At 42.0% G+C, this 19,464-nt stretch overlaps 1 protein-coding gene across 7 annotated transcripts in view; it reads left to right on the forward strand.

Annotated features, from left to right (window-relative positions):
- LOC109040504 (serine/threonine-protein phosphatase 2B catalytic subunit 2) overlaps nt 1-19,464 on the forward strand; it is a 415,824-nt gene that overhangs the window by 288,636 nt on the left and 107,724 nt on the right. For all 7 annotated transcript variants that reach the window (XM_072305187.1, XM_072305204.1, XM_072305201.1 and 4 more), the window contains one exon: nt 17,913-18,037. In XM_072305187.1, the coding sequence (XP_072161288.1) occupies nt 17,913-18,037 (125 nt within the window). The remainder of the gene's footprint in view (nt 1-17,912; nt 18,038-19,464) is intronic.

The following is a 19,464-nucleotide window of genomic DNA, read 5'->3' on the forward strand; positions in this document are numbered from 1 at the left end:
CTCGATTTGGAAAAAAGTTACAGGGGTGGTCAGTGACTTTTGGATAACCCTATACAATGTAATATACCAGATCAACGCTAAAAGAATGGTCAACAACTTTTACAGAAGGGTATTTTTCGATCCGGGCCTTTATGTGGACGTTAACATAGAAAATGTTGATCAAGTATTCTCAATTTTCAATTTTTTCCAACTTTACTCACATTTTTAACTTACTTGGACACTCAAAACTATAGCTTATTCGAAAAGTAGACTCAATTACCTACATTTTCAAAAAAAAATTGACTTCTCCAAGTTTATTTCTCGCCCAGCAATGAATTTTTGAAAATATGTCTCATTTTCAACTTCATCGGACCACTGTGCGGAATACCCCGAGGGGCTACATGGGGACTTTTGGCTACAAACACGTTTTCGTATGTTGAATCTAATAGGCCTAGTTTCAGCCGTATGTTCGTTTTCGGCCGGAAAGGGGCCCTATATGCCTTCGTTTACTGGGGTACCTGGAAACTATTGGCTTGAATGCATCACTTAAATACACCCAGACGGCAAGGATGGTGATAAAAGTTGTCTTAGGACGAAAATGGTGCTTGCGCGAAATGATAGGCGGTGCTGTTTAAACTCTTTAAATGGTACCTGAGTACCATCCACGAGTTTTTTTGCAGAATCTTTTTCTAGATGATGTAATGAATGCGGAGCAAACAAACGCAAAATCTGGGATGTGGCCCGTTGGTTGGTTTGGTTTTACGGCGATTTTTTTGGTTTTTTTTTTTTCTTGCAAAATCCCTGAAAATCTGAGACAGCTTGTCTCTTGTCGCGCGCAAAAAAGTCGGATTTGACTGTTATTAGATCAGATTGAATGTTCAAACTGAGCAAAATGCTTTATTAGGGAATCTTGAGGGTCGCTGAGTTCAGGAATTACCGATACTTCCAAAAAATTCACGTTTTTAAAATTGCAGCTTCGGCCAGGACCACTGAGCGGCCGATCGGCGCTCAGTGGGCCTCTAAAATAGCGCTACGGAGCTGTAATTTTAAAAACGTAAATTATTTGGAAGTATTTGTAATTTCTGAACTCAGCGACCCTCAAGATTCCCTAATAAAGCATTTTGCTCAGTTTGAACATTCAATCTGATCTAACAACAGTCAAATCCGCCTTTTTTGCGCGCGAAAATCGGTCGGCGCGCGTTGAGCGGAAACTTCAATCGATCATAACTCCGGAACCGTTTGGTTCCCCAGCTTAATGGACCACTCGTTGGATGCGGAAAAAGACGAACAATTTAAAAAACTGGTTTTGGTTCAAATAAAAAATTGAGATCTTTGTAAATTCTTCGTTTAAAAGAAATTTTCTAGACCTAAAAACTGGTTAAAAGCACAGATGTTGACTTAAAAATGTGATATCGGGATTTCGACCTTTAGAATTTTAAAGTATGCAATTTTAGACGATTTTTCGTCCAAACCGGACCTCGATATCTTTCTTTGTTCAAGAGATATCGAGGTTCACAGGTTTTGACTTCCAGCCCCCCTAGCTCCCCCCCAAAATTTTTTGGGGATCTGAAAATTTGGGAAAAGAAGCGCTCAAGTATGAGTAATCATTAGACAAAGTCTGAAGAACTTCCAGAGGGGGGGGGGGCGAAAAAAGCCGTTTTTGCAGCAAGCTCTTTAAAGGCTCAAACAAAGCGTAAGTTCTAAATGCAACAACACGATTACAACATTGGGTCTGGATTACTCGGTCACTTGTTGTCATTTCTGGTGCTCAAAGCTTTAAATTTCATGCATGTCTCTTCTCTCATTATCTTCGGTATTTTTTACCAAAACCTTTTTCCCATTTAGTTCCTTCTCTAAAAGAGACTGAATCTGATTCAAAACCCTTCAGTCATAAGTGGAAAAATTTATCAAGTCACAGGGGAAGTTGACTTTCAAAACTTATTAGATGGTTTACGTACTTACCATAGGAGCTGGCGTTTGCTGTACATTCTGAGAATGAATAACTTGATAAAGGAACAGGCTTGAAGTGAATGAGAATCCTCTTCCGATGCTCTGACGGACTATCGACGCGCTTTTCCACAACAATGTTACACATTAATTAATGGAGCCCATTAATCTTATGAACAACAAGAGTTCTGGAAAAGCATGATGATGTCCTGGATGATCTGGTCTATTATACTGTGCAGTCGCCCACATCATGAGCTCTTGTTAGCCGTCAAATGAGAAAAGTGTAGTTCAGTTGCTGCGAGAAAAACACTGTATTTTCCAACTGCAAAATACACTTTTAAGTATGCTGAAGCAAAGAGGATCTTACTGGTCATAACTAAAGCATGATTAGACTTCACATAGGAGGCAGACTGAGCGAGCGATCTGAAGAAATCTGCATAGCTGGGGAGCAAGACGACCCCGATGATTTCGGTGAAAGAGATACAAAACCATGAGATTCAGAGTAAGAAAAATTCAAGTCATCACTTTTCTTTTACTGTCTCCCTTCATAAGCGTAAGGTCGTGCAGTAGAGAGGAAAAAATTGACAACAATCACCACATTAAAGCTAGACTGAGCGTTGATTGAAAAAATGCTGTATGTAATATGGTAACGCTTCATCACGAAGCCATACTCATCACTAATTAAGACTCTGTCGATACATGAGCGCGTAGAAATAGTTTGATGATACTGGAAACTAACTTTTCTTGATAAATTTTACTTGTTAAGAGGGAATATCATGAGTTTCAACGAGAAAAATATAAAAATTCAAGATGATTCTAACCTCAATCTTGTCTTTAAACAGCTAAACGGCCGTAGAGAGAGACGGACTGATGATTTTGTACCCGTTTTCAACTGCGATAACTCGGGTAAAATTGGTCGATTTAAGGCGTTTTAAAGGTTGGACCCCCCTATTTTGACGCTTTAAAATCGATTTCGGGAGCAACCTCTGGGGTTCCCGGCGTTTAGAAGGTCGAAAATTCGTTTTGAAATTTGAAAGTTGTTTCTTACGGGGAAACGCCATTAGTGCAACAAGGACAGCCAATTGTTTGGAACCCGAGACCGTAGTCGAAGGAATCAATGCTGACTATGACGTCACGACAAAATGAGTCCATTTCACTTGACTAGTCATGTGATACGCGGGAACCGGGAATTCCAAAAAATTGCATATGGGCGACCTGTTGTTGTGTGCCGTGTGGCGTGTTGCGAGTGAAGTGTCGTGATATTCATCTCCTAATTTTTTCTTATTATTTTCTTGTACCTCAGTGCTAAATGTATACAGTTGTTTAAAGAGTATCGTAAAATAATACTCCGAGCGAGCCGAAGAATCGAAGATTAAACTGGGCGAACTGAGCAATAGGCAAGAACCGAGCGTGTAATGGCGTCTTTCCTGTTGACAGACCACGAGATTCTCGGAAACGTAACCAAAATTTTAATTCCCGCCTCTAATGGATGCGGGATGCGCTACTGGAAGCGGGTCTTGGGCCAGCGAGACCCGCTTCCATTTTTAGGTAGATTTCGAAGAAATATCTACCTATTGCAGACGGTACGACATCGTAATTTTCGGGAATTTTCGCTCAAAGAGCATCGATCCTGAAGCCCTGAGTTGAAAAATGTAGGTCATAAAAAAGTACGATATATATATATATATTTATATATATATAACTGGGATCTAACGAACCTTTGCGACCGTTTTTTTCCGGAACTATCTATACGATCAAAACGAAACTAAGCATGGTTCTTCACTGCTATGAGGTCTAGATCAAGTTTCCTTTTTCGTGAAAATCGATCCACCCCTTATCCGGAAAATCTCAAGTCCAAAAGGGGATGATTTTTCAAACTCGTCCGATCTTAGTCGGTGATACGTCAAAAAACTCGTCTCATCGTGGCCTTCAAAACAACCTATATTCATCTACCCTCTAAAACCACCCCTTATCCGGAAAATCTCAAGTCCAAATGGGGATGATTTTTCAAACTCGTCCGATCTTAGTCGGTGATACGTCAAAAAGCTCGTCTCGTCGTGGCCTTCAAAACAACCTATATTCACCTACCCTCTAAAACCACCCCTTATCCGGAAAATCTCAAGTCCAAAGGGGGATGATTTTTCAAACTCGTCCGATCTTAGTCGGTGATACGTCAAAAAACTCGTCTCGTCGTGGCCTTCAAAACAACCTATATTCACCTACCCTCTAAAACCACCCCTTATCCGGAAAATCTCAAGTCCAAAGGGGGATGATTTTTCAAACTCGTCCGATCTTAGTCGGTGATACGTCAAAAAACTCGTCTCGTCGTGGCCTTCAAAACAACCTATATTCACCTACCCTCTAAAACCACCCCTTATCCGGAAAATCTCAAGTCCAAAGGGGGATGATTTTTCAAACTCGTCCTATCTTAGTCGGTGATACGTCAAAAAACTCGTCTCGTCGCGGCCTTCAAAACAACCTATCTTCACCTACCCTCTAAAACCACCCCTTATCCGGAAAATCTCAAGTCCAAAGGGGGATGATTTTTCAAACTCGTCCGATCTTAGTCGGTGATACGTCAAAAAACTCGTCTCGTCGTGGCCTTCAAAACAACCTATCTTCACCTACCCTCTAAGACCACCCCTTATCCGAAAAATCTCAAGTTCGAGGGGGACGATTTTCCGACCTGTCAGGCTCATTAGGCGCAATTGTTTTCACAGAAACGATTAGTCGAAATCTACCTCTCGTTTCCACTGTGGCTGGAAAGCGTTTTTTTGGATGCGCATCCACTTTTACGTCATCAGCCAAACTAATTGCCAAACTCCCACCCGTTTCGCCAAACTCATTACCCAACTAGGAACTAGATGCGAGAAATAAAATACGGAAAATGCCGCATCCATCGCCAATTTTGGATGCGCATCCACCTCCATCCACAAATAAAATACGTCTCAGGCAAACGAGTAACATGATGGTTCAATAACTGAGAGTTTGCCGGGGTACTCCTGTGTTAGTAATCACCATTTTCTCAAGGCGAAGGTTGCATTTCTGGTTAAGTATGGGCTGCAGAGAGATACCTTACGAGTACGACATTAGAAGTGCCAGCCATAAAGAGCGAAGATCGAACGAGTACGGTACAACATCGATAGTTTACAGCTTGAAAGCGTGAAATCGCTCTACAGGAAGCGGCTGGATGAGAAACTGGGAGTAGAAACTTTCGATAGTGCGGAAGAGTTGAACCAGTTTATCAAATGTTTTATACATCCAGCTGCAAAGGAAGCCCCCTGTACGTGTGATGTGAGTAAGGATGTGCAGAAACCTTACTGACGGGACAAAGAGGTATAGGAAGTAATCGAAGAAAAGCGTAGGAAGTATCATGACTATCTGGCTTCTAGGACCGCAGACTCAGACTGCGTATGGGAAAGCCCAGGCGAATGATTGTCATTTCATAACCAGGAAGAAAAACGAGTCTTGGGAGAACAAGTGCTCATGGATTGACACATACCGGGTCGAAAGAGGAGTGCTGAAAGCTGGAAGCTGATCAAAGGTTTGAAAAGGGACGTAAAACGAGGCGTTTTATCTCCGATAACATTCTCCCAGCTTGAAGAACATTTCGGTAAATTATTGATAGAAGGATGATGTTTGGTTTTCAGACCCAAAGGATAGTTTCGTTTGTCATTTCTCGTGGCTATATTTTCAGTTTGTTCTTCCCGCTATTTTTCCCGCGCTGCCCGCCTCGTCGTCACCTGCGCCGCCGTAGCTTTTCGCGATGCGCGCGCCGACTTCGGCGCAGCTTTTCTGCGCAACCGTGCCTCGCGGTGGCAGTGCCGCAACCCGTGGACGAGGACGAGTGGGTCAGCACAAAAGCCCTGTCCACACGAGCGCAGTTCGCGGAACTTATTCCTCGAACTGCTCAGTTCCCAGAACTTATTCCTTGAAACGAGGCATGCTGTCCACACGAGTTCGCCCGAACTGGAACCGGAACTTCAATAAAACTATACAATTATCGCAAAATAATAGATTATTACGGCCGCCAAAGTTAGAAAGATAAATGTCAAGACATGTGGAGGACGTAAAAAACAAAAACGAACAAATTTACATCATAAGATACATATATAGAAGCTTGGAATACGGGGGAAGTTCCCGGCTTTAGAGGAATAAGTTTTTAGCTCAGCTAAAACTTGTTCCGGGAACAAGATCCTCGGAATAAGTTCCGCGAACCGCGCTCGTGTGGACAAGGCCTTACAAGGGGAACTTCCCAAGTTGCCGCCTCCGATCGAGCTGAAAAAATTCGTAGGGACTCTTTGGATAAATTTACTGGACCCATGTTTTTTTTTTTTTTTTTTTTTTTTCCTTCTTCTTTCCAATGCACCCTGGAAATACCCCAAAAATATTCCGAAAAGTTTTGTTTTGAGCGCTCGAGTGTCGAGTCTATATACGCAGTTTAGCAGCAACCCTTCCAAATCAGGCGGTGGCTCTGCGGTAGAGCGCTCGCCTCGTATGTGGACGGTTCCCTCAACATTATCTTAGTAAGTTCAAAATTAGTTCAACATTGCGTTTTCAAGTCCCCAAATTTTGAACAAAGTTTTTTAAAAAAATGAAATTTAAATGGTTGTAATGAATCACCTTAAATTTCGTTTTTTTAACTTCACTCGAAATTTGGGGACTTGAAAACGCAATGTTGAACTAATTTTGAACTTACTAACATAATGTTGAGGGAAAGTAAAGGGAAATCGGCTCATTTCGCGAGAATATCGTATGACCTTTAAAATGACGTATTTGGGGGTCCGAAACCCCCGTTAAAATTAGTTTGAAGTAATTTCTGTGATTTTTACTTGAAAGTGCTTACAATTTGGTAAATTTTCCCGTTTTATTTTCTTCATTACGATAATTTGAACCGGAGATACGATTTTTTGAAAATAGGTCAAATTTGACCTTTGAACTATCATAACTCGGTCAAAAATTAAGATATTGATTTGCGGTTTGCGCCAAAATTCTTACTTTTGTATGCTTTTTTTAATGATGTATCACAAGATAGGGGTTACCATTTGAAAAAAAAAAAGTTGGGGGCCCCCACGCCCCCCCTGAGGGGGGACAAACATTTTGACCCCCCTACAAGATGGTCCCCTTTAAGATAGAAACATTCCCAAAGTTTCGTTTTTCTATCTTTAACCGTTCAAAAGTTACGAGGGGGGGGGGGGGGGGGGGGTACGGACTTTTGGGACACCCTGTATGAAAATTAGGTTACCAAGGATATCTTGAACGCAAGCACTTCCTCAGCAGTTCCCGATGTACTCACTGAAAGAAGTGGTGCTGCTTCACACTCCCCCTTCCTTATGATAATGATGACACTAAGGAGAATACCTACTCCCTCTGATGTTCTTACTAGATTTCAAAACCTACGCTTTAAGACAAAATTGAAATGTAGAGGAAGACCAATAAAGCGTGCTGACCGACAAACATGCTCTTTTAACCGGACTGTTTCTGATAAAGCAACCGTTAAACGGAAACGGATCGTCCGAACGAAAAGACCAGATACGCTAGGTGAGCCCTTGACAGCCCCAAAACATCAATTAATTTACAACTATCACCAAACACAATTTAAGGTGATTCGATGGACGCCATATTTTGTCAGAACGGCATGCGATACATAGCATCAATTGGTTCCATTTTGTCAGCTACTCGTCATTTTTCTCCAATTTTGAGATCGCAATTCTGTTGTCAGGAGACTAAAGCACTCACTTACCAATTTCAACAAAGAAAATTAACGTAAGAAGGGCGTGGTTTTCTTTTTTTTTTTGGAGAGAAAACATCGAATTAGTTCCGTTATTAGATCGAATGCCATGTTTTCTCTCCAAAAAAACGGGGGCGCGGGGGCCCCAACTTTCTTTTTCAAATGGTAACCCCTATCCTGTGATACATCATTAGAAAAAGCATACAAAACTAAGAATTTTGGCGCAAACCGCAAATCAATATCTTAATTTTTGACCGAGTTATGATAGGTCAAAGGTCAAATTTGACCTATTTTCAAAAAATCATAACTCCGGTTCAAATTATTGTAAAGAAAAAAAATAAAACAAGAAAATTTACCAAATTGTAAGCACTTTTAAGTAAAAATCACAGAAATTACTTCAAACTAATTTGAAGGGGGGTTCGGATCCCCAAATACGTCATTTTAAAGGTCATACGATATTCTCGCGAAATGAGCCAATTTCCCTTTACTTTCCCTCAACATTATCTTAGTAAGTTCAAAATTAGTTCAACATTGCGTTTTCAAGTCCCCAAATTTCGGGCGAAGTTCAAAAAACGAAATTTAAGGTGATTCAATTCAACCATTTAAATTTCATTTTTTTTTAAAAAAATTGTTCGAAATTTAAGGACTTGAAAACTCAATGTTGTACTAATTTTGAACTTTTTCAGATAATGTAGAGGAAAAGTAAGGGGAAATTGGCTCATTTCGCGAGAAAATCGTTTGACCTTTAAAATGACGTATTTGGGGGTCCGGAACCCCCCCCCCCCCTTAAAATTAGTTTGAAGTAATTTCTGTGATTTTTACTTGAAAGTGCTTACAATTTGGTAAATTTTCTCGTTTTATTTTTTTTCTTTACAATAATTTGAACCGGAGATACGATTTTTTGAAAATAGGTCAAATTTGACCTATGACCTATCATAACTCGGTCAAAAATTAAGATATTGATTTGCGATTTGCGCTAAAATTCTTAGTTTTGTATGCTCGTTCTAATGATGTATCACAAGATAGCGGTTACCATTTGAAAAAAAAAAACCTTCGGGGCCCGCGCCCCCTCGCCCCCTGAGGGGGAGGGGAAAAAGTTTTACCCCCCCTAGAAGACGGCCCCCTTTAAGATAGAAACATTCCCAAAGTTTCGTTTTTGTATCTCTAACCGTTCAAAAGTTACGAGGGGGTGGGGGGGGGGGTACGGACTTTTGGGACTCCCTGTTTTCGAGGTTGGCAAAAACGATCCTTTTTACAATGTTATGTGACGGATCTCCTTTAACCTCCTTTTATCACAATGTAAAGCTAACGGGGCCTCCTGAAGAAAGGAGCTGTTTCAAAAAACGTCTATGAAAAAGAATACGACCCTCTCGTCCCGGAGAGGATGGAGATTCCGGTAGCGACCCGCGCCGCGCCGGGCGCGTGCAGCGGAAATGCGACGACGCGACGGCAGCCGCGTTCATGGGGCAGCGTCGTTGACCCAGTGACCCACATCTCCATCCACATCCTGGACATACCGGCTGTCCAGAAGCAGCGCATTATTACTTTGCTCATGGCATATCCACCCGATAATCTGTGTTTATTCCATCCTCGTGTCGAATGCATAGTGTCCAGGAAGTTACGTAGTGTTACTACTTGCTCCAACTCGTTTATTCTCATCCATGTTGGGATATATTAGCATTCAAAATTCGAGCGCTTCGATGTAATTATGGACGTTTATTCTAGAAGGAACTATGTTGCACGCATAACCTAGATGGACGCGACCTTGCGTGATTTCCCGGATTCTTAGACAGATTTTTGATAAGTCGCGATGTTCAGAGGGTTATCTCACTTCCTATAACACTTAATTTGTTTATCAGGATGAATTTTCATCGGTATAGTCGGCACGAGGTCTGTCCGGAAAGTACCCGACCTTGTTGATTATCTCACCATCAACGGTCGATAAGAGGTTGGGGCTTGGGGCTTTCTTTGCAGGGACTCTCCTTAGTGCAGGTGTACAGCCGGACTATCACACGTTGGATCAGTCCTTGGTAAATTGCTGATTAGTGCGTGCTATTCTGCTGTGATCGTCGGATTTCGTTTTCCCTAAAAAAAGAAGAAGTTAAGGAGAGTGGGGTGGGAAGATTTTGTGAAGAGATCATCACAGGGGACGCGTCTTGGGCCTACGGGTACGACCCTACGACAAAAGTGCAATCGTCAGTTTGGATCGCACCTGGGAGACCTCGTCCGTAGAAAGCTCGGAAGAGTCGCAGCAATGTGAAGACAATGTTGGCTGTCTTCTTCGATCATTAAGGTGTCGTCCATCATCAGTACGCTCCCCAATGCTCTACTATCAATAAAGAGAGCTCCCGAGAAACTTTACATACTTCAAGGGACCTTGCGGAGCGTACTTATGATGGACGACACCTTCATGATCGAAGAAGACAGCCAACATTGTCATCACATTGCTGCGACTCTTCCGAGCTTTCTACGGGCGAGGTCTCCCAGGTGCGATCCAAACTGACGATTGCACTTTTGTCTCAGGGTCGTACCCGTAGACCCAAGACGCGTCCCCTGTGGTGACCTCCTCACAAAATCTTCCCACCCCACTCTCCTTAACTTCTTCTTTTTTAGGGAAAACGAAATCTGACGATCACAGCAGAATAGCACGCACTAATCAGCAAATTATCAACGACTGATCCAACATGTGATAATCCGGCTGTGCACCTGCACTCAGGAAAGTCCCTGCAAAGATAATCCCAAGTCCCAACCTCTTATCAACCGTTGATGGCGAGATAATCAACAAGGTTGGTTACTTTCCGGACAGACCTCGTATATACGCAGGGAAAAAGGGACAGAAATTCGTACAAATTAACATGAAAGCGTATTCTCTTTCGACCGAGGGGTATTTGTTGTTTGGAATAAGACGTGATATGAAATGGTTTTGAAGATAGACCAGCCGTTTTCGGTGGGGTTATTTTATGATATCTTTGACACAATATGGAGCCTTCAATAACGGAGGAAAGAATATTTGTATGCAATAGTTATTTATAACGCCAAGAATATTTGTACATCGTCAGTTCGAAAACATTGCACCGATTCCAATGATTCATAAAGATAATATCAAGTAAAGAATGTTTTTCTGCTAATTTTTCTAACTGGCTTAATTTTTTCCATATTTTACTTTAAAGTTTTTTCCTATGACCATGACCGTAGTTGGAGCGGGGGGCAGTGGAGGGTTTGACTCTTCTAGAATCGAAATTAGTATCATCTCCCCCCCCCCTCCTCAACAGTACTGTTCGGTGGATAAAAAAACATTCGTCAGAGATACATCTCTGCCACATGCAGTGGCCCATGAATCCTCTGTTTTTGTCAAATTGAAGGAATATTAAGTAGAAACAAGTAAGAGGTTTATGAAATGGGCAAAGATTTCATGAATTGGGCAATTACACAATCTGTGCCTAACATACATCTTTCAATGTTTGTCATGTACACTGAAAAAATAATCTGAAGATCTGAATGAAACAAGTGTCTTAAGCAGCCGTTTGGTGGTGAACATGCAAGGAGCTCCCTCCCTAGCGCCCACGAATTCTTCCTGCGCACCCCCATGAAACTCATCTCGTACAGCGTGGCGCCGTGGCTAGGGTGTGTCTTATTTTTGGGTCTTTCAAAATCCGAAAAGTGCTACCTCTAAAAAATTTCCCCCTGGTGTAAAAAGAAACATACTTTTTGAAAAATTCAAAAATTTTAAAAACCCACCTCCTACTCGACAAAAAGGGCCTAAGATCAGTTTGAATATACATATGCAATTAGAAGGTCCTAAATCTACAATAAAAGTATTAAGTTGACTTAAATTAGACTTACGGACAAACTTATAATTATACATTTAAATTTTTATTTGCAAGGGGCCTCTACATTTTTTAATAATTTCATAAATAATCACCAAACAAAGCAAAAGATAAAAAATAAGAAAAAATGAAAATATACTAAAAGGAAACAGCACTTTAAAAATAAAATAAAATTCATAGTAATCATTCATTAGTAATTTTATCTGAAGAGAAAATTAAGAACTATGGTCCTTTGGATACACAATTTTGTCCGTTTTGCCGTATTTTAAAGGCATAAATAGCCTCTGCAAAATATTTTATTTTTATTTATTTATTACCTCTTCAAAGCACATACATTTTGATTATAATATTTGTAACATAAGAAAGAAAGAAAAACTGACAGAGAATAAAGTTACAGTATTACATCCGAGCCTAGGTACATACAGGTTTCGTGCCAATACAAATAAAATTACAAGATTACATATGACGGTGAAAAAACAAGAGAAGAATTCATTTATTTAATTACTAGGTGCTCATGCTGGCTTGAGGCGACTCGGCTCTGCCGTATGGCAATTCTACGGGTGGATTGATTGCCCTGTCTTTTTTCATCAGAACCTCCCTACAATAACCTGATACCAAATTCCAATTACCCGAAGACTCTAACATACTCTCCACCACGTTTTCCGGAGTAAGCATTCCAAGGCGACCAAATAACATATTACGTTCCTTCTGAAAGGCACCACATTCAAAGAATGTGTGCTCAGCAGTGTCCTCTTCCGAGCAAAACGGGCAGGAGCTGTTCCGAACAATACCTCTACGCAACAGGTATTTTTTAAAACATCCGTGTCCGGACAAGAACTGGCAGATGTAGAAATCAATGTCCCCGTGCTTCCTCAGCAACCAAGCTTCCAAGTTGGGAACAAGGCGCTTCGTCCACAATCCATCCTCAGCAGCGTCCCACTCTTCCTGCCATTTAGCTCTAGTTAAGGCTCTCGCTTCAGGGCGAGGCGTACCACTATCTAAGCTGATCCTCTCCTCGAGAACCAGGTGAACTGGAGGGGTACCCGAGATCACATTGAGGGCATTGTTCGGGACAGAAACATAGGAGCACGCCACCCTACGTTTGAGAGGTCTGACACACTTAGTAATCATAGCGCGGCAGCCAGGTCTTATTCCATGAGCACCCCATACTGGAGCCCCATAAAGAAATGCCGACATAGCCGCACTATACAGGAGCCTCCTCTTTATATAGCTAGGGCCACGTAGGTTGGGTAACAGCCCAGCTATCGAGCCAAAGACCCTTTTTGCCCTAATAATAGCCTTTTCAATGTGTGTTGAGTAAGAGAGGCTTCCGTCAAACCAGATTCCCAGGTATTTCAGAGAGGGTGCAGGGACAATGGGGTGGTCTTCCACCAGCACTCTGATGTTCTTGCCCCTGAATTTGCGCCTGGATGTAACTACCACCTCAGTCTTTCTCGGCTCTAAAAAAAGCTCCTTTGACTTGAGAGCAACGCCAATCTCTTTCGTTATCTCGTTTACCTTCCTTCTGAGTTCCATTCTGCTCTTTGCGCTAACCACGAGGGCGAGATCGTCCGCGTATGCGAATTTCTCGCACTCATGGAAGGTGACTAGCTCAACTACTGAATCGTAACAAATATTCCAGAGTACCGGGCCCACTATGCTACCCTGGGGGACCCCTGCCGAAATGGCAAACGTAAAGTCCTTAAATCTAGCATATCTGTCCGTTAGGTAGCTTAAAATTATCCTTACTAGATAAGGAGGGGCCTCCTTTTCAAGAAGTGACGAATATATATCAGACCAGGACAGAGAATTAAAAGCATTTCTTATATCTAGAGTAACTAGGGCAACAAAGGGCTTAGATGGAGAGCCCCTAATTTCTGCTATCCGCCTTCTCGCCATTTTGACAGCACTCAAAGTAGACCTGCCCTTACGAAAACCGAACTGTCTTTCCGACAAAGGGCAGGATGCAGTGAGCCTGTTTGTGATAATCTTCTCAAAAATTTTCCCGAGAACGTCGAGCAGGCAGATAGGTCTAAAGCACCTCGAGCCGGTCTTATTTTTCTTATCTTTAGGAAGCAAAAGCAAATTTGCAATCTTCCAATTTTGGGGGAAGGTTCCGCTTAGTAGGTAATTATTATACATTTTTAGGCATTCTTTGATATTAGACTCAAAAAGCTTAACTACCTCTGGAGGAAAGCCATCTGGACCCGGAGACTTTTTGTTTTTTATTGATTTGACTGCCTCACGAAGCTCGCGCTCCGATATAAGGGGGCATTCTAAGTCGTCCTTAAATTCAGGCCATTCAGGAAGGGGTCTAGAAGGAAACAATTCCCTGATTGCGGCCAAGCTTTCTTCATTGGTAGGGGAAGACTGGTCATGAGAGGGAGGGGTTTTGAACATCCGTTTAACTATCTTATAAGCTGTCCCCCAGGGGTCATTTTCTAACTCCGACACCAGCCTTTCCCAAGAATCTCTTTTTGCTTTCCTTATTTTTTGCTTCAGCTCTTTACGACAGGCAGAAAATTCCTCTTGTGCAGCTGTCCGGGCTGCACCAGAAAGTTTATACATCTTCCTTGACAATTTATGGCATAGCTTCCTGCACTCACCTATCTCTTGTGTCCACCATGGAACGCCCGGTCTCTGTTTTCTAGTTAAACACTTTTGAAAAACAATGGATGACGCCAAGGAAAGGATAGTTACACACGTTAAAGCTGTAAGAGCACACGATTTTGTTTGCTCTTTCGTTAGTCTTACCGTTTCTTTTGCAAAGTCCTTGAATTTTGCCTTGTCGAACCACCACGTGGGCTGAGGAGGGGAAGGCACCTGAACCGTAGAGCTCAAAGGGCCACCATCCACCCTAAAAACAACACTACGGTGTCTGCTAGCTGTCTCAGTTATCAGAGTCTCGCATGATGAGATCCTTTTCTCTATCTTTCTGGAACTAATTACCAGGTCTATGAACGACTGGCCGTTTGACGAAGAAAAGGAAGGGATTTTCCCATTGGAGTCATTATGCACCACTAGGTCGTTTGCCATAACCCACTCCTCAAGTCTCCTACCCCTGGTACAAACTACATCCGCCCTATCGCCCCAAGCAGCCGACCTAGCATTGAAATCTCCGGAAAGAATTACAGGCAATTGCTGCGAGTGGATAGCTTGCTCCAACCTTAGCAGAAAGCTCTCAAAGACTGAGATGGGACAGTTTGGCGACACATACACACCAAAAAACATATCATTGTGTACAAAAGATAGGAAACCTGACTCGCTGCGCCACTCTCGGCATGCACCAGTAAGATGAGGGGTTGTAAACGCAGCCACGTCTTCTCTTTTATCTAAGAAATAGTTACGGAATTGACAAAATCTTAAGTTAGGTTCTGGCATAATAATGACCGCAGAGCGTCGTTCATCGGCAATTTTAAGAATGGCGTTATGAGAGTCAGGGCTCCTATCTACATTACAGAGCAAAACTTCAAAATAGTTATTATCAATGGCCATAGTTAGTTTTCTTTATAAGATCCTCCTGTGCCTTGAGTAACGCAGGGCACTTTTTATCATACATATCATGACCAGCATAAATCTCTGGGGGAGCACCCAACTGAAAACAGCACGGGCATTCCACCTCCGACTTAGGGCTTTTGCAGTCTTTGTAGGGGTGGCCATGAGAGAAACATCCCCCGCAGAAAGGGGTAGGGTCATAGCAATTGGCACTTTTATGCCCGTATCTATAACAATTGAAACATTTGATAGGATTCACATTATCTTTCGGGAAAACTGCACGGCAGCCCACAAAAATTTTCTTAATCCCTAGGATTGCTGAGCGTATTTCCGGCGAGCATTTAACAATAATCATTTTAAGACCTAGTTTTTCACTGGCCGCTGTCTTAAATTCCTTGACCACCTGAAAATCCTTCACAAAGTCGTCTGCCGAGAGCTTTCCTCCCATGGAGAGTATCGGGTTCTTTTGGAAAATATGCGAGGGAAAAGAATCGCGATCAATTGAATTTTCAATTGAGGAAAAAAACAACTCAGGGAGTCTCGCACGTTTCAGGGAGATGTGAAGGCTCTCAGACAGCCCCCTATCGGAAACAATCTTGTTCACTACGGTTGATGACTGCACATCCGCTACTCTAATTCGCACCGAACTTCTAGGAAAATCTGAATTAACCTTTACAATGTGAGCATCCGGAGCATTCTTTACGGACTCTAAAAGAGGCACAACAGCCTCTTCAAAATTGGCAGAATCTGGGTCAGCCGGACCAATCACCACGTCGTCAGAAACAGTCTTTGGTAAAAATACTCTGGAGCCCACATGGACAGGGGCAGGGGGCGGAGCGCCGTTGTTCACCGCGCGGAGAGCATCAGCATATGATGTGACGGGCATCGGGGGCGGAGCCCCGGTTACAGCTGCACTACGACTGGAATTTTCCCTCTTGTTATTCATAGAGATTTTAAGTTCATTAAGTGACGATTGAAAATTATCAAGACGCAAACTTATCTCCCCCAGCGAGGTTTTTTGAAAAATATTTGCTGCGCCGCGCGCGCAGTGATGCCGGCCGCTCGCAAGCAGCGCGCAAACGCATACTTACCTGACGCCACGACTACGACGCGACGTCGGTACGCGGGAACCCATAATCAACTTTTTGTTTTTTTAATAAGTAAAACGACCCATGAAGAAAGTGAGGCACATTCAAATCAATTATGTGCACCAGGTTGACGCAGGGTATGCCACGGAGGTAAAAAACATTTAGCCAAAATATGTGGGTTTATTCAGACGTGAAAGTATTAAGTACAAACACCTAAAGAATTTACAGACTTTTGATTCTCTTTTCTAAGTTCACTTTCTTTTTAAAATTTTGAGAAGTTAAGGGTGGTTTCACGATAACTGGAATAGTTCTGTAGCTGAAACAGACAACACATTTTTCGGTCATATTTTTAGTAGTAATGATAATCACTCGAATTTTTTTGCATTAATCTACACAGGGTTACGTGTTCTGACGCTATTCAAAGATTTATCGCTCTCTTTTTCAATTTTAATGTATAAATCGTCGAAAATGTGCCGTCTGTTACGCTGACTTTTAATCGCGTAACAGACAGCACATTTTCGGAATTTACATAACATTCATTGAGAAGTAGAACAATAAGTCATTAGAATGCGTTATAATACGTACGTCTTTGAAGATTAATGCGAAAAAATTCGAGTGATTATCATTTCCATTAAAAATATGACCGAAAAATGCGTCGTCTGTTACGGCCCCAAAACTATTCCAGTTATCGTGAAACCACTCTTAATAGCAAATCTTGATACCTATTCATCCTCTTTTTTAGTTATCGATCGGCTTCATGTTAGCATGCGTCGAACTGCCCTTTAGGCGGAATCGTTGACCACATGCAAACTGTTTACAACTTCCCTCGCCTTCAAGTTGTCAGGGGTGGACTGGCCATGGGGGCGGGAAGGCGATCGCCTCCTAACAATCTGCCGCGGGGGCGGCGATTTTTTTTTTTCGTTTTTTCCCCCGTAATGTTATGACTGATGATGGGGCCTCCGAAGTATCCTGAGAATGGGTTATTAGGGTTAATCATTCCTGAGAATAAGTTTGGCTAACCTCCGGAGTTTGAATAATGCACGCGTGAATTTCACATTCAACGAAGCGGATACAATGCCTACATTCATAAATATCAGTAATTTAAGACAGGTGAAAAGCTAATATTCTCCTTCGTTTTCGTGTGATACCACATCACATACCTACCTCGGAATTCGAATAGTTGTGCGATTGGTTCCCGCATTTAACGATAAGAGCGTAACACCTACATTCATAACCGTCGCAGTAATTTGAGACAGGTGGAAACCGAGATTTTCCTTCATTTTGCCATAATACTACATTTCCGCATTCAACGCTGCGAATATGATACCTTCATGCATGAATGTCAGTAACTTGAGACGAATGAAAATCTAAAATTTCCTTCAATTCCGCGTGATACCATATGACATACCTAGTTTGAAGTGGTTATTTGAGACGCGTGGAAATTCGGGATTATCCTTCAATGTCGCAAGATACCACATCGCATACCTACTCCAGATTTTGAATACGCGCAAGCTTGATTTCCGCATTCAATGACGCGATCAAATATTCTACATTCATATTTATTAGTAATTTAAGACGGCTGAATAGCTAGGACTTTCCTACATTTACGCGTGATACTACATCACATACTTAGTTCAAATTTGAACAGTCCACACTCACATTTATCAATAAGTTAAGACGGTTGAATAGCTAGGATTCTCCTATTTATTTATTTTGAAATTGATAAAAAATTTGCTCTGAGATTTTTTCGGGTATGAGATCTATCCGGGATATTAGGAAACTTTATTGCTCGCGTCTTGATATATTCCATGTTCTAATTATTTTCTTGATTTGCTCCTTTTACAGTTTGTGGTGATATTCACGGCCAATTTTACGATCTGATGAAATTATTTGAAGTAGGCGGGCCACCTGCTACCACCAAGTACCTTTTCCTAGGAGATTATGTAGATCGAGGATATTTTAGTATAGAGGTAAGGAATTTTTTATTTATTAATTGTATTAAAACTTACTTTCGGTGCCCTACAGCCAATAGTCGATTTGGAGCCAAATAAACTTATCTACTCCTACTACTACTTCTTCTACTACTACTACTACTACTACTACTACTACTACTACTACTACTACTACTACTACTACTACTACTACTTCTACTACTAATACCACTACCACCACTAATGGATGGAACCACTAATGGAAATCTTTCCCTCATCACTTCGATTCATCATTTCTTGCCGCGGAACATTTCTGCCAAGTTTTCATTCGAAAATCATGCGAAGTTCCTAGCGATTTTAGAACTGATGACTCCTGACAATTGGATCCAAATGGGTTCCAGACTTTGATCGTCCCTTAGTAGTGATAGGCCCTTAGTTCGCGGGTCATCGGTACTTTTCGTCCAATGATGATTGATGAGCAACTTGTTGAGCATGAACTTCACCAGAGTATAGACCTAGGTACACACGGCGATTAATCGCTGCGATTGGGTTGGTTCGGGTCGCATCGCTCAATGCAAAACAATCAACAGAGGCCGTCAGTGCAATTACGTGTACACCCAGCGACACGTTGACTGCCACGGTGTTTTAGGTACTTATTTCCCCCGGCGCCATAGCCTTTTCTTTTCGGTATTTTTTTTAGAATTGACTATATCAAACCTAAACTTCATAGACCTTCGTAATATTCTTTCAGCTTTCAGCCTGAAGCCGCCGGTCGTTACGACCGGTATGGCCTCCGGTGAAAAATAATGCACCGGAGGCCACGCCGGTCATCCGGCCGGTCGTGTGTTCCTTGAGAATCAGCAACGTTGCGTGACTCGCGCGCAGTCAACCCACAACCTTGAACGGCATGGAATTAATGGTAAGGACTGGTAAAACTGGGTAAGAGACAAACCCAGATACCCCCTAACACCGAGTTTCAGGCGAATCCATCGGCAAAAAGTCGAGGTTGCCAATTGTTGACCATTTTGAACTTTAATCGGCGGCCATTTTGAAAAATTAGGGTTTTTTTAAAAATCTAACGTCAAATTCGTTTTTCTCGTGCCAAAATACCCCCAGATACCGAATTTTAGGTGAATCCATTGACAAAAAATCGCGTTTGTTAAATTTTCGGCCATTTTGAACTTTGACCGGCCGCCATTTTAAACTTTGACCGGCCGCCATTTTGAAACGGTTTGAGACAATGACTTCGGGTTTGCGCGAAAAAATTTCTTTTTTTATGTTCTTTCGGACGAGGTATCACAAAGGGGGTCTTCCCATTTGAAAAAAAAAGTTAGGGTCCGTAACCCCCCCCCCCTCCCCAAGGGGGGCCCCCCAAAATTTTTTTTTGGGGGGGGGTTCAAAAAGTAGCTCCCTTTGATCTAGGAACACCCTCCAAGTTTCAAATCTCTACCTCAATTAGGTCAAAA

The sequence above is a fragment of the Bemisia tabaci genome, chromosome 1, assembly GCF_918797505.1.
Source record: "Bemisia tabaci chromosome 1, PGI_BMITA_v3".
Lineage (NCBI taxonomy): Eukaryota > Metazoa > Arthropoda > Insecta > Hemiptera > Aleyrodidae > Bemisia > Bemisia tabaci.